This window comes from Protomyctophum bolini, assembly GCF_963924005.1.
Source record: "Protomyctophum bolini genome assembly, chromosome: 6".
Lineage (NCBI taxonomy): Eukaryota > Metazoa > Chordata > Actinopteri > Myctophiformes > Myctophidae > Protomyctophum > Protomyctophum bolini.
The window spans coordinates 26,091,081-26,104,995 of record NC_137867.1 but is presented as its reverse complement, the minus strand read 5'-3'; the positions used below and the strand labels follow the sequence as shown (position 1 = coordinate 26,104,995).

Genomic DNA, 13,915 nt, shown 5'->3' with positions numbered 1-13,915 from the left:
CAAAAATCTACAAGCGTGTGAACTTGTATATCTGGCTGCTATTTGTAATAGCCAATCAATGTGCTATATATCCGGGAAGTTAAATTCTAAAATGACACAGAATGCGTTCCCGGTTTTAATGGGTTAACCTAGACACATCAAACGGCACAACAAAGCTCCGCGACACACAGGTTGGGAAACACTGTGTTAAAGGGGCATGAAAATGAACTGAGTATGCACTTGTGCACAACGATATTTATCTCAGGAGTCCAGGACAGAGAAGTTGATTTTTTTAACTTTTTTCTGCTTTGCTATGAATAAGATGCTTATTTAATATTTGCATAACCAGAGAGCTGCTTGTGTATTTGTTTTGACACTTATGACCAACATATGATTTTGTGGTGTTCTGAAATGTATTAAGCTCATTTTAGTTTTAGGTTCATACCATTCTAACCCTTTTCTCAGGCTTGTCTTGGTCTAAGCCTCTCAGCTCAGGGTACGTAGCATGTATTTGTTTCGACTCTTAAGCATGAATTTGTGGACAAAAGGAATTGGGGGGGGGGGGGGGTCCCTCTCCTGTCAGATAATAATCAGGAGTCTGTAGTCTGGGCCCAGACAGACTGTTGAGTTTAAAACCAGTTCACATGAGGTAAGAAGACTGCCTGGCTGGCTCTCTGCCTGCATGGCTACCTGTGACTGACTGTCACCTGACCTGACACTGAGTAACCCGGAAGAGGGCAAAATATACACACAGTCTGCGTTTTAATGCGCAAGTATGCACTTCATGAAAACACTGAGCTTCATGAAAACACTGACTGAGCTAGTCTTAGCTAGAATTACAGTGTGCACCGTACACTGCACAGTATAACGCCCCAGTGTTATTTTATCCATTTTGTAACTCTGAGGGTGTACAAATGTAACTACCGGTAAATGGAACCTCCGTGTTCATTTGGTTGTATAATTATGTTAACTCTCAGAGTTAAAGGGATTTCAGTGTGTTTATGTGTCAGATGAAAGCATCACGCCCAGTGGAGTGGTCCCCTCCTCGGCCTCGCATCACCCATGCACCCCCTCCTCACCTCCTGTGTTGTGGCCGGCTCTGGAAAAAGATCTTCGCCGTCTTCCAGTTCCTGGAAGTCGGTCTGCTCCGGTGGAGGATCCCTGGCCGTGTCCGCCATCTTCACTCCCTGCCTGGGCTTAATAACAATAATATATCCCGATCGAGAAAACAGTCGATAGATAGAGACAGACAGAGAGAGAAGAGAGGAGAGCAGCAGAGGGAGTCAGGAGGTTCTCCCACTGCTGTCATGTGACTTCTCACAGGAAGACGAAGGAGGTTAAAGTGTAGATCCCAGTGTCCGAAGGGACAGCCACGGCCACGCTGCGATAGAAATTTAGTTTACCGGTACTTTGAATTATTAATTTTGTTTTTGTAAGGCGTGTTTGAGCACGTAGAAAAGCGCTATATGTATACATTACTAGTTATTATTTTTGTTGTTGTATTGTTACTATTGTTGTTATTATAATACTAATATTATTGTTGTTATTAATCTGGCATTGTACTTTTCTATAGAATATAATGTGTATAACAAATGTGGTCATATATTGCTGTTTCTACTCGGGCTAGATGTGACAGTAAACTAGCCAATGACAGCGCGGATGTCACTCTGGACTATGGGATGTAAACAGTTGCGTTGAGTTGTGATTGGAGGGTTTCACGCGGACCGTGTTCCGCCTGTTTCAACCATTTCCGTGTCAAACCCGTCCCATATGTTGTTCGTGTTAGTAGCGACACAGTTGATTATACACAGTGTTATTATAATAATAGTAGTAGTTATTATAAGACGACGGACAAATAAAGTAATAACGTCACCTGGAAGAACGCTGAGGCCTTGTTCCTGTTTGTTCGTGAAATGATAACTTCGGTGAGGCGCGTGAGTGATTTAAAACTTACACCGGGGGTAACATAAAATCACCATTCTTGTGTTGATATAACTTTTCGTTTCGGTTCAACCAGGCTGGTATGGACGGTGTTGGTGAGCTGGGCACAGCGATGACTTCAGGAAATGGACACGATGCTGCCCCAAACCTTGGGAATCGACTACAAGGTAATATCAAATTGAATAAGGAATTTGGTTTGTCATGGCCGCCATGTTGGCTCCAGACCACTGCTGCATTTGGAGCTGATGTGATGTGATGGGTTGGTTTAATCGCCTGCATGCATGTCACCGTGCTGCGTTTTGTTTAATGGGGAGGCCCTTTGATTCACTTTGACGCAACGTTGCTTATTGAACAAGAGACGTGGCACTTGGTAGGTTATTGTTCATTTATATATCATTACATTCAGTACAGGCTAGCACCAAGCTACGTTTATAAGTTGCAACCATAGACTGTAAAGGTTGCAACACCCTCCATTAACAAAACACAGCCCATTCATGAAACAGACTTTATTTCATTGTTCACCCGTAGGGTCCCTCTGCAGTTCGTAAGCATCGTTTGCTTTTTCTGCACAACATATCCAAAAAGTAAAAGGGTAAGTAGTGGGGTACCCAGAGCTTTACCTTTTAGATATGTGCGGAAAAAGGTAAGAATTGTGCATCGTGGCAAATATTCACGGTGTTCCGCTCTGCTGGTACCCGGGGCATTGGAAACTCATCTCGGAGCTACATAATAAATGGTAAATGGTGCATTTATATAGCGCCTTTATCCAAGGTGCTTTACATAGATTGTGCATTACATTCACCCATTCACCAGCACATCGGGAGCAATTTGGGGTTCAGTGTCTTGCCCAAGGACACTTCGACATGTAGACAGGAGGACCCGGGATTCGAACCGCCGACCCATGTGGATCATTGGACGACCTGCTCTACCTCTTGAGCCACAGTCGCCACAGTAATGGAGGGAGAGGTTCCATATGGAGCTGTATTTTCGAGATACCGTTAAGTGTGAAAGATGTTCCTCTGCAGCTAGTGTGAAGTTTAGACGTTAATCACTTTGCTTAGCAGATGATGTGCGAATGACTTTCAACTATTTGTGACAACTTGGCCTAGTTTGATTTTTGCTCTCCTTAATTTCCCCACCTAGAGCCTGGTTCTGAGGATGGCCATGTCAACGGCCTAATGTCAGAGAGAGGTGTAAACACAGACGAGGACTGGGAGGCACAGATAAAAGCCATGGAGGAGTATGGGGTCGGCCTGGAGAAACAGCACAGCACACTGCTCACACAGCAGGAGCAGGAGGAGGCAGACTACCAGAAAACAAAACTTCAACTTGAGCAGAAGAAGGAGGAAGGAAAACGCCAGCAACATGTACGGATCACGCCATTCTCTCTCTCTCACACACACACACACGGTCATGTGCATGCCATTGCCATACATGCTGCGGCAAGTTAGCATCCAGAGGAGACACTAACATGTTGCAACTCTGTTCCAAGGTCCTGATGGATAAACTAGACTCTGTACGTGTTAAGCTCCAGCTTAATAACTCCAAGGCCAGCAGGAAGAACTTCCTAGCCAAGAAAGAGGAGTTGAGCATAGAGAAGACCAAAGCAGAGGAGGAGAAGAACAGGTAAACACTCGATCAACGATAGGTCACGGTTGTTTTTGTGGGGGTTTTTTCTATGCAGGATTGCAGGTCTATGATAATTCTGATCTTATTCTGTTTTTCGTTCATCTGAGAAGTGAACATTACTTCTCTAGTCCACCCAGTGTTGTTAAAATATGTGAGGGGGTCTGTGTTTTCTTGGTTTCTCATTATAAGCTTCTCTGGTAAACGGGCAAAAATAACAGATTGGACTCCTGACATAATATCACCATTGACCATGCAGGCTACCCCCTTCTAAACTGTCTGTGTATCTGTCTGGACTGCATATGTCATGGATCACTGACGTCAACTACTGGTCTCCAAGTAAATTACCTACACAAATTACCGTCACAATCATTACATAATTGCCTAATTAAATTATTTGAGATAATCACAATTATCGTCATAATCGTTTCAATGTTGAAAATTCTATAAAAATGGCAGATCTACAAGCTCACAAGTTCACAACCCCTTGCGATTCAACCAAATAACTGCACCTATTTCCACATTCCAAATTAAATATGTCAGTCAACTAATTTCTTTGGTTATTTGTCATATCTGCCCCTGGCATACTTAAGTCTAAATCAACTATCAATTAATTGTCAAGTCAAATTTCATAATCGTTACAGCCCTACAATTACCTTGATAATGACTCAGTATTGTGTTCTGCTGTTCTGCATGGAGCTCCACATGGCTCCAGACTGGACACTGGTACTTTGCTTGCTGATAATGTCCTAATTACGTCAGCATTGTTTTTGTGAAGTAGTTACTTGATTAATAGATTAGGAAACAACAATTGGTGTCCAAACAGTGATTCCAATACATAATAACCCCTCAAACCAATACCCAATAATGCCAAATAATAACTACAACAATTGTGATAATAATAATAATAAATAGACATACTAAACAGTGAGGATGGCTTCTACACAGTATATATATCTATGCTTCCCATTGCCCATAGGCTGCTTTGCCGTCCCATTGGCTAGAAGCAGCCAATCACGAGGTTGTTGCCAGAAATAAGCTAACCAACCATGTTACCCTCAAGTCCTAACTATTACTCAAAGTATATTTTTAACACCATATATTTCACTGTGTAGTTTAGGAATTGAACACATTGATAACGTTCCCTGCTGCGTTTCCTTGGTGCGGTTTACACAGCCAGTGTGAATGCAAACGCAGGAAATTTAAAATGCAAGAATGATGCAACTTGTCCACCCATTCGCATCAAGTCTACCTAAGTGTGAATGCGACCTTAGATGAAAATACCTGGTCTGTAAGCTTCTCCGTTTTTACTACCCCGTTTCGCACCAGTGAGGGGAGGGAGGGGCTAGCCCACACCGTACACGCTAATTCACAGCAGAATACAGCCAGTAGCATATTAAGTAAAACATTATAGTGGCTATTATGGGAAATGTACACTAACTCATTTACCTCTGAGAATGTTTTAATTCTGGATAAAACCATAAAATTGTCTAATCTCATGGAATAAATGGATGATCAAAAGGAGTTTTTACTGGTGCGAAACGGGGTAGTAAAAACGGGGACGAGGTCTGTAAGCTCACAAAGAGTGAGCATGTAAATCAGCTATTTTTGCTGAATGTTCACCTACATGCCAAGTATATGGATACTGGTTTATCCGGTTAAAATGATTTTCTCCTGCTGCCAGGCTGTCGAAGGAGCTAGAAGAAAGCGATAAAAGGCTGGTGCTCCTTGAGGAGGAGCAGGCTGAGGAGAAGCAGTCATGGGAGAAGGAGTTGGAGGAGCTGAGGAAGGAGATGGAGAGGGTGCAGAAGGATGCGAAGGATGCTGAGACACTTGCCTTGCAGGACGAGATCACTGCAGTGGAAAAAAACAGAGAGGTGACCATGGCTCGCATCGATGCCTGGCTCAAAGAGGTACGATTCAACGGCAAACAGGCCAACAAGTTAACATTGTCTAATTTATGAAACAACTGGATGGAAACAGACACACTATGTGTCTGTTTGTCTATCAGCAATTCATAGTGCTTTACAGGCAACACTGAGATACAAACGTAAAAATATGGCTGATATTGTTGCAGGTGGGTCAGTATCTGAATGTTCTGAAGATGGACCCCTCACCACCGCAGCGCCATTTGAGACAGGAATGGGAGAAACATGAGAGCCTGGTCAGGAGCAGTCGGGGCCAGCTCCAGGTTACCTTCCAAGAAGTCCTGCAGCAGCTCCGACAGGGGAACGAGGTTGAATCCAAGATTAAAGTACCTACTCTGCCGCAGACTCCCATGGTAACTTCATACAGTTATAAATAATAAATCAAAAGACCACAAATATGTTAAACATTTTTGACTACAATCCTCTACAACATTATTAAATTATTAAACAAGGGTTTGCAAACCCCCTGGGGATTCAAATGCCATCAACGCATTGGAAGGGTTAATCAGAGCATTCAATGCTCCAGTAGACGCGTCTACTGACCTACTGCAACAGTCTCCAGCTCAAAACGTTATATTTTGACGTTTGAGAAATTCAGTAGGCTGCATTCTGCGTTGATCACTAGTGTTTAGACATCGGCGACGTGCATTGTCTGACATTACAAACCCTAACACTAAATCTCACCCTAACCTCAGTCTTAACCGGCCATGTAAGTCCCCTAACCTCATAACAGTTTTAACCGGCCACTAGTCTGTTGACAATGTGTGTTGTCGCTGGTAGCTGTGATCAAGCGCACAGAATGCAGTCGACTGAGCTCTGGTAGGTCAGTAGACGTCTACTGGAGCATTGAATGCTCTGATTAAATGTAATTTTGTCCCTTTCAATACATTGATGGCATTCGAAATGTGAGAAATTGTTAGGAAAATAGGATTTCTATTTATTATTTACAAAAATGTGGTTGCAATGACAACGAATGATAATTGTGATATAAGTGTGAGACTGAGTCTGAGTAAAGGCATAAATAATCCATCCACCTCTCCTCTCATAGGTGGATCTGATAATCAGCCAGATGCGGCCGCAGCCAATGCCCCGTCCCCCGTTCCTGCCCTATCAAATGGGGGCTCCGCCTCCTAATATGGCTAACATGGGGTTCATGACTCGGCAACGTCCCCCCTTCCCACACCAACCTTATCCATACCAACCGTATCCCCACCCACACCAACCTTATCCACACCCCACCCAGCGCTACCCATACCCGAACCACCCACACCTGAACCAGCCTCACCCGCACCTGAACCAGCCCCACCCAAACCAGCAGCCGCACACACACCCAAATCAGCAGCCCCAGCACCCAAATCAGCAGCCCCACCACCCGAACCAGCAACACCCAAACCTACCCAACCCAAACCAGCCACAACCAAACCAGGCCCACTCATACCAACAACAACTACAACAACAGCAACAACATCTACAATTCAGACCCCAGATGAGAGTGACCCCACCACCCAAACTCTCTTCCTCTCCTGTCCAAACCCTCCACCCTGCTACTCCATCACCCACACTTCCATCTACCCAGTCCCCCACTCAAACCCTCCACCCTGCACCCACTTCCATATCATCCTCCTCCACAGTCCCACCCGCCTCTGCTGGAAAACTGGACAAGCTCCTGGAAAAACTGGGGGTGAAGTTCCCACAATACACCCGGCCCCAGCTCATGTCTGCGCTCCAGCAGATCAAGAGCTCTCGTGGCACCATGGCGGGTCTGTCTATGGACGAGGTTATTGAGCAGGTGGGGCTCAAACTGGCTGACAAACCGGCACCGGGCCCCATCAGCAGGCCTACTGCCAGTGCCACTGCAGCAGTCAGGGGCTTCTCTGGACCACCCCAGCACCCCCCTGGGCCCATTCAGAGGCCCCCACACCCACCTCAGACCCTCCACAACAAGCCTGTGTACGCCCCCTCTCCGCCTCCCTCCCCTCAGCAAGCCTCCACCACTAGCAGAAAGCTATGTCTAGTGTGCCAGAACCAGGTGGAGGCAGAGAGCCAGCATCCACTGAGTTGCCCTCACATTGTCCACAGGGACTGCATCAGCGTTTGGCTCCAGACCAGTAAAAGCCAGGCCTGCCCCTTCTGTCCTTGTAAGTGATTCAGGGATGAGAGGATGATGTTATATATCAACAACATGATGCTGGTCTTTAACAAGACTCCACAGTTCACCAGAGTTGCATAACATCAGGAACTAGTTCATACAATTGATCAGCATAGAATATTTTCTATTGAATAATGTGGTTTAGGAATGCATTCATGTAATGTAAAAGACAGTTATACAATATTAATAGCCTTTAATCAACATTGAAATGGACTCAGGTTAACTTTATATTTTATTTTATTTTTTACTTTTTTATGTTTCATTTTATAGAGAAATTAAGTTATAGTGTTGGGATAGACGATCGGTGAACTGAAGCCAGACCTATTTGGGTTTTTGTGTAAATGAGTATAAAACTGACAATAAAGTACTTTTCAAGTAAAGATCGGTAGTCTTGTCTGCAGCAGTGTGCAAGTAATGACAATGAAAAGCACAGATGGAGAATTTGAGAGGTCAGTGAAGAGAAGACTGAAGACACAAATGTCATTGGTGTCAGCCACAACAAATGGAGCTAGGTTTAGGTTTATTTATTTAGCATGTAGTACAAAAAATAGACGATAACATATCAAAGAAACAAAAATACAATTCAAGGAAGGGAAGAAGCCAGAAGGCTTATATGGAATCCTTTCCTGTAGGAAGAGGTCATTGGTTTAAAAGATTAAACTGTATGATAGCCTATGTGTGCTGTGTGGAGTATGGTGAAGGCAGATGAAACACAGCACTTCAGTAAACGGCTGACCAGAGAAAACTGCCTCAACATCTGTCTCCCCTCTTAACTCACTGTCACTGCTAACAGGTATTCACCACCAGGGGGCCATGTGTGAGTGTGTGACAGTGAAAGAGTTACAGTAGTGCAGGGATACTCAAATAGATTTACCTGTGGGCCACATTACAAAAATGGCAAGGGGCCAGGGGCCAGTAGATAAAATTACGACATTAATGATACTTGATAACTTCTCTCTTTCAATTGCTTTATTTTCGCAAAATGTATCAAAGTACAATGTGCATGCACACAATATGTAAATAAATAAATGTGTCACATTTTCTTGCATAAACACAAAGCTGTTTCCATAACTGCACAAATTATTGCACATAACATGAGTAGCTGTTATAATAACATAACATAACATGAGTAGCTCTTTGCCTGCCTGCCTGCCTGTCTGTCTGAGTAGTTATTTGTCTGTCTGTCAATGAGTAGCTGTCTTACTGTCTGCCTGTCTATGAGTAGCTGTCTGCCTGCCTGTCTATGAGTAGCTGTCTGTCTGCCTGCCTGCCTGTCCAATTGTCCATGAGTAGCTGTCTGTCTGCCTGTCTGAGTAGCTGTCTGCCTGCCTGCCTAATTGTCCATGAGTAGCTGTCTGTCTGCCTGTCTATGAGTAGCTGTCTGCCTGCCTGCCTAATTGTCCATGAGTAGCTGTCTGCCTTCCTGCCTGTCCAATTGTCCATGAGTAGCTGTCTGTCTGTCTATGAGTAGCTGTCTGCCTGCCTGCCCAATTGTCTATGAGTAGCTGTCTGTCTGTCTATGAGTAGCTGTCTGCCTTCCTGCCTGTCCAATTGTCCATGAGTAGCTGTCTGTCTGTCTATGAGTAGCTGTCTGCCTTCCTGCCTGTCCAATTGTCCATGAGTAGCTGTCTGCCTGCCTGTCCAATTCTCCATGAGTAGCTGTCTGTCTGCCTGTCTATGAGTAGCTGTCTGACTGCCTGCCTGTCCAATTCTCCATGAGTAGCTGTCTGTCTGTCTGCCTGTCTATGAGTAGCTGTCTGCCTGCCTGCCAGCCAGCAAGTTGGTTAACAGAAAATAAATTGTTATGGCTGAGTAAAATAAAATACAATAAACACAATTTGCCTGAAAATAGATTACCCAGCTATGACCTTTTTCATGAAAAAAAATGAGTAGTGATATGGCTGACTGAGTAAAATAAAACAATCTACCTGAAAATAGATAGCTATAAGTGAAGAGCAATTTCCGCAATTACCATTTCTGCAATTTCCGCAATTTCCATTTCCGCAATTTCCATTTCCACCATTTCCGCAATTTCCGCAATTACCATTTCCGCAATTTCCACATTTCCGCAATTTCCATTTCCACCATTTCCGCAATTACAATTTCCGCAATTTCCATTTCCATTTCCAACTATTAATGGCAGCTGGGTTTCATCATTCAAATAAAATAGAATTCTGTCCGTTTAGCTATAAAATTATGTCAGGGAATAGGGATACACAGTATATGTCTTTCATTTGCATTGCATCTCCCCCCCCCCCCCCCCCCAAGCTTTTATTTTCGTTCGAGTAATAGTACAACTCTAATAGTATTACTTATAATAATGTAATTAAAGATAACTTCATTCAGATTTATTTATTTTTATTTCATTTTCCAGATTTTTTTTTCTTCTTTTTTTTAGATTTTCATTGGTGGGCCAGTCATAATGGTCCCGCGGGCCTGATGTGGCCCGTGGGCCTGAGGTTGAGTATCACTGCAGTAGTGTGTACATGAGTGTGTGAAAGAGTTACAGTAGTGTGTACATTCGAGGTGTGTCTTTGCCTTGTGTGTTCCCATAGCTGAAGTATGTGCAACCAAACATTTTACACCCTCAAACTTAAGTGTCCCCTTGAACTCCTGTCAGGTTGATGGGACCCCCTGAGACACTCCCAGCCACTGAGGCATGTGCCAGTGCTGCACTTGTCTGCTGAGCAGTAATGAGCTGATATTTACACCAAATAAAAGGTCCCGAGCAAGCAGGGCCCTGGAAGACACTGCTAGAAGTGAGATGGTCCCTTGAGGGCCACAACAGGGACAGAGACATACTGTACTTGCAGAACATAGATGCACACATGAACGAAAGGTTGAGCATGCACGGACACACACGCACATTGCAGACATCAAGTGACGAGCATAAATGAAGCACACAAAAGAAACAGACATACATACATAGACCTTTTCGAACACAGCACAAGTATAAACACTGCGCTCATCCTACAACATGTACACATACAGTATACACAGTGCCCTGTCCAACACAAGAATACACACAAAACGCCCACAAGCACCCTAAGAACCACAAGAGACAGGGCCCCTAAAGATTTCCTTCGATAAACACATACACACACACTGCCTATACACATGCAGGCAGTGAGGGACTGACTGCATGTCCCCGGGGATGTCCCAGCCTGCCTTAATGGGAGCCACTCAGTGGTCGATAGAATAGGTTAAAGGAGCCATTGCATTCCAATAAATATCCACAGAGGGAGGCTGGCTCTGCAAGTGTCTCAGAGCTGAGAGCAGTTGGGAACAGAGTAGACACAGTGTGACATATACAGTAACAGATAGACACAAGGAGCATGGACCAGAAATGGTATCGTTATCAGTCGAAAAGGGAGAAGAGTCAATTCAGTGCACGCTGAATGTGCACAGAGAGAGTGTGTGTGTGTGTGTGTGTGTGTGTGTGTGTGTGTGTGTGTGTGTGTGTGTGTGTGTGTGTGTGTGTGTGTGTGTGTGTGTGTGTGTGTGTGTGTGTGTGTGTGTCGTGTGTGTGTGTGTGTGTGAGAGAGATTTCAGCTGATCAATATCGGTGTTTGTGTGTGCACTGTTTATGCCTGCATGTGTGTATGCACATGTTTGTGTTTTGTGCGTGTTATACCATATGTGCGAGTGTGTGAAAGTGAAATAATGTCAGTATGCTGCATTGCTGCCTGAGATGACAAAGCTGTGGTGTGTTTCTGGACTGCTGGCTGCCTCCTGTTTACTGTCTGAAGTCCAATATCTCCCTCCTCTAACAAACTACTCTCTCCCCTCTCCGTCTCTCTGTTTCTCTCTCTTGGTCTTCAAAGGTTAGTCTCTGCCCTGCTCTGACAGTTACTCATTTTACAGCTGGCCATGCCAATAAAGCAGCACATTTCACACAGCGTCTATAAGGAATGGATAATGGTCATGAAAATAAAAACTTTTGATGGTAAAAGGTTCAGTTACTAAAATCAGCACTATATTCTTCCAAGCAGAATCTCATTAAGGTGGATATTTTGCAATAGATGCAACAGTAAACAACATTACAACATAATTGATACAATGTTGTTTGTTTTGTACTATAAAACATGCCAAAAGTTCAGTGTTTCAGTATTCCAAGTTGTGTTGAATTAATTGTTTTGGGGGTTACAGGTATTAAGCATAATGTAATAATAATAAGATAAACTAGTGTGTTGAGTTGTGTCGATATAAATAAAAGTTGCAGTCTGGGTGAGGTCAAGTCTAGCCCTATCAGAACAAACTTCTATCACAAGTTCACGTCGCACACATTTACTGATTGACAAAAGTTTAAATGTCTGTCTTTCTGACAAAGCATGATTGTAGAGTCTGTAGACCAACCAACCAACCTGCTTACATTTTTCAATGGTAACATCAATAATCTAGGATTAGACTCTTACGCTACTCATAGCGTACGTAGCCGCCCGTAGTAGATCACTAGGAAAGAGAAACAACTAGAAAAAGTGCCCCTCGGGACACAGGTCTCCACCAGGATATGATCGTTTGTGACGTAACAGTATATTCATAATGCTTAGTAATGTTATGAAGATGAATGCATGCTGTTTTCAAAAAATGGCTGGCATACATTAAATGACAGATCCGGCGTGATTACATGACTATAAAGATAGCTAGCTAGGGTCTTGACTGTATTACTTTGTATAGGAGAGACAGAGTTTAATTGCCAGTCAAAGCAAAGACTGGAGGATGGCACGTCCTTGCCGGACATGCTTGCAGAAACTCTTGGGTACTGAAGTTGGCTGCCATGTCCAAAGTGGCCACTGACACCCCAAACTACATACAGTAATGTAGTGTTGCTTTAATGCCACAGGGAAAACTCAGTTTTTCAGTCTCATTTTACTTCAAACAGGATGTGTTTAGTGTCAATTTGGGTCATAACTCAAGTGCACACTTAAACTGTGTGTTGGTTTGTTTACTGTTTTACTGTTGAGTGAGACCCACAGTTTGGGAAACACTGCATTAGATCAAAGTGTCTCCCAAATAGAAGGGAGGGAAACAGATTGTTTTAAATGCTGGCTATTCCAATAAAGTAGAAAACAGGAGGGGGTTAGACAAAAAAGGAAGAGCTGTTATGTTATAATTTGCTATTATTTTTTGTGCGTGTAAAGGGTGTAATTACAGAGTCTGGGTGCTATAAAGATTGATATGACAATTCAAATTGCATTGCTATATCACACAAACGATGTTTTTGTATTACTGTTGTATGGTAGACAATATATTCAAAGTGGGTGATGCCATGGGCCACGTTGTACAACCCAGCTTAGTGATGCCAGGGACAGAGTATGAGTACTAAGGGACAGCTGACCACAAGACGTGTGGTCCTGAGGACCACACGTTGTACAGCATAGCTTACTGCAACCACGGGGCCCCAGGGGCCACACGTTGTTAGGCGCACCGTTGCTCCAGTCCGCACCAACCAAACTTGGCACAAACACTAGTCACACGAAACATCTAAATTGCACACATACAGTATGGGGCGCCATGGCAGTGTTTAGCATTTCAAATGGTCATATCTCATTCAATGTGCTCTGCTCAGCATAATGTAGGACTAGATTTGAAAGTTGTGTAGCGGCCTGAAAATCTAGTTTTCTAAAATAAAATAAATAGCTGATATAATCTCACAATATGACACTATGCAAAACATTGTGAGCTGAGCACTACACTGTGTAGTCACTACACACACTGTAGTGTATATCTGCTATTTTAGGAAAGATAGTATAAACATAATGTAATCTTCCGGAATAACATAGCACTTTACAATTAACCTTTACAATTAACCTTAACAAGAAGCATTGTTGTCGGGATCATATGAAAGACGTACAGCTGCAGGGCCTCTCTAACCACTATGCCATTCTGACATTCTGGCAACACTAACCATAATCTAGTCAAAGGCTTCATTATAATCTTGTGTTGTTGTTGTTGTTGTTGGTGGTGGTGGTGCTGCTGTCACTTGGGCTTCATGACTAAAGTTTTGTCCGCAAATGTACACTTTCACATTATATGACAGCCTTCAAAATTGGTTACAAGGTTCAAACCACCAATGGCATGGGTCTTTGTCCAGAATCTTATTAGAATATCTTGTGACCCATTTTGGGCCCCAAACCACTGGCTGAGAAACACAGTGCAGAAATATTATTGCTGTGTTTAATGTAGCCCTTTAAAATGTCATTTTAACATTGTTTATATTCTGTTAAACCTCTGGTGGCTAGTTAAACCCATTTGATGCATACTCGCCCATAGTAGCATGAAAAGAATTCAT

The 13,915-nt window shown here is 43.4% G+C and overlaps 2 protein-coding genes across 4 annotated transcripts in view; one reads left to right on the top strand and one right to left on the bottom strand.

The window, feature by feature from the left end:
- snx2 (sorting nexin 2) overlaps positions 1-1,301 on the bottom strand; it is a 30,877-nt gene extending 29,576 nt beyond the window's left edge. Inside the window, exon 1 of the mRNA XM_080766446.1 lies at positions 1,059-1,301. Coding sequence (XP_080622572.1) covers positions 1,059-1,157 — 99 coding nt within the window. The 5' untranslated portion in view covers positions 1,158-1,301. The remainder of the gene's footprint in view (positions 1-1,058) is intronic.
- A 449-nt stretch (positions 1,302-1,750) lies between these two features.
- On the top strand, positions 1,751-7,992 carry rnf214 (ring finger protein 214). 3 transcript variants are annotated; one of them, XM_080765571.1, is made up of 7 exons: positions 1,751-1,904; positions 1,997-2,087; positions 3,064-3,287; positions 3,413-3,546; positions 5,231-5,459; positions 5,624-5,827; positions 6,523-7,992. In XM_080765571.1, the coding sequence occupies exons 1-7, from the start codon at positions 1,893-1,895 to the stop codon at positions 7,618-7,620; spliced, it is 1,992 nt and encodes a 663-aa protein (XP_080621697.1). In that variant the 5' UTR covers positions 1,751-1,892; the 3' UTR covers positions 7,621-7,992. The 3 variants fall into 3 exon arrangements, with proteins under 3 accessions (XP_080621697.1, XP_080621696.1, XP_080621698.1); XM_080765570.1 differs by having other exon boundaries at positions 1,751-1,913; XM_080765572.1 differs by lacking the exon at positions 1,751-1,904 and having other exon boundaries at positions 1,996-2,087; positions 3,066-3,287.
- Positions 7,993-13,915: the final 5,923 nt, after the last annotated feature.

What these genes read in the sequence shown, in the direction of transcription:
- rnf214 (XM_080765570.1), top strand. Translation starts at nt 1,893, where the DNA reads ATGATAACTTCGGTGAGGCGC. An exon ending in AAGGAAAACGCCAGCAACAT is followed by an intron (nt 3,288 to 3,412) that starts GTACGGATCACG and finishes CTCTGTTCCAAG; the next exon opens with GTCCTGATGGATAAACTAGA. An exon ending in GCAGAGGAGGAGAAGAACAG is followed by an intron (nt 3,547 to 5,230) that starts GTAAACACTCGA and finishes TCCTGCTGCCAG; the next exon opens with GCTGTCGAAGGAGCTAGAAG.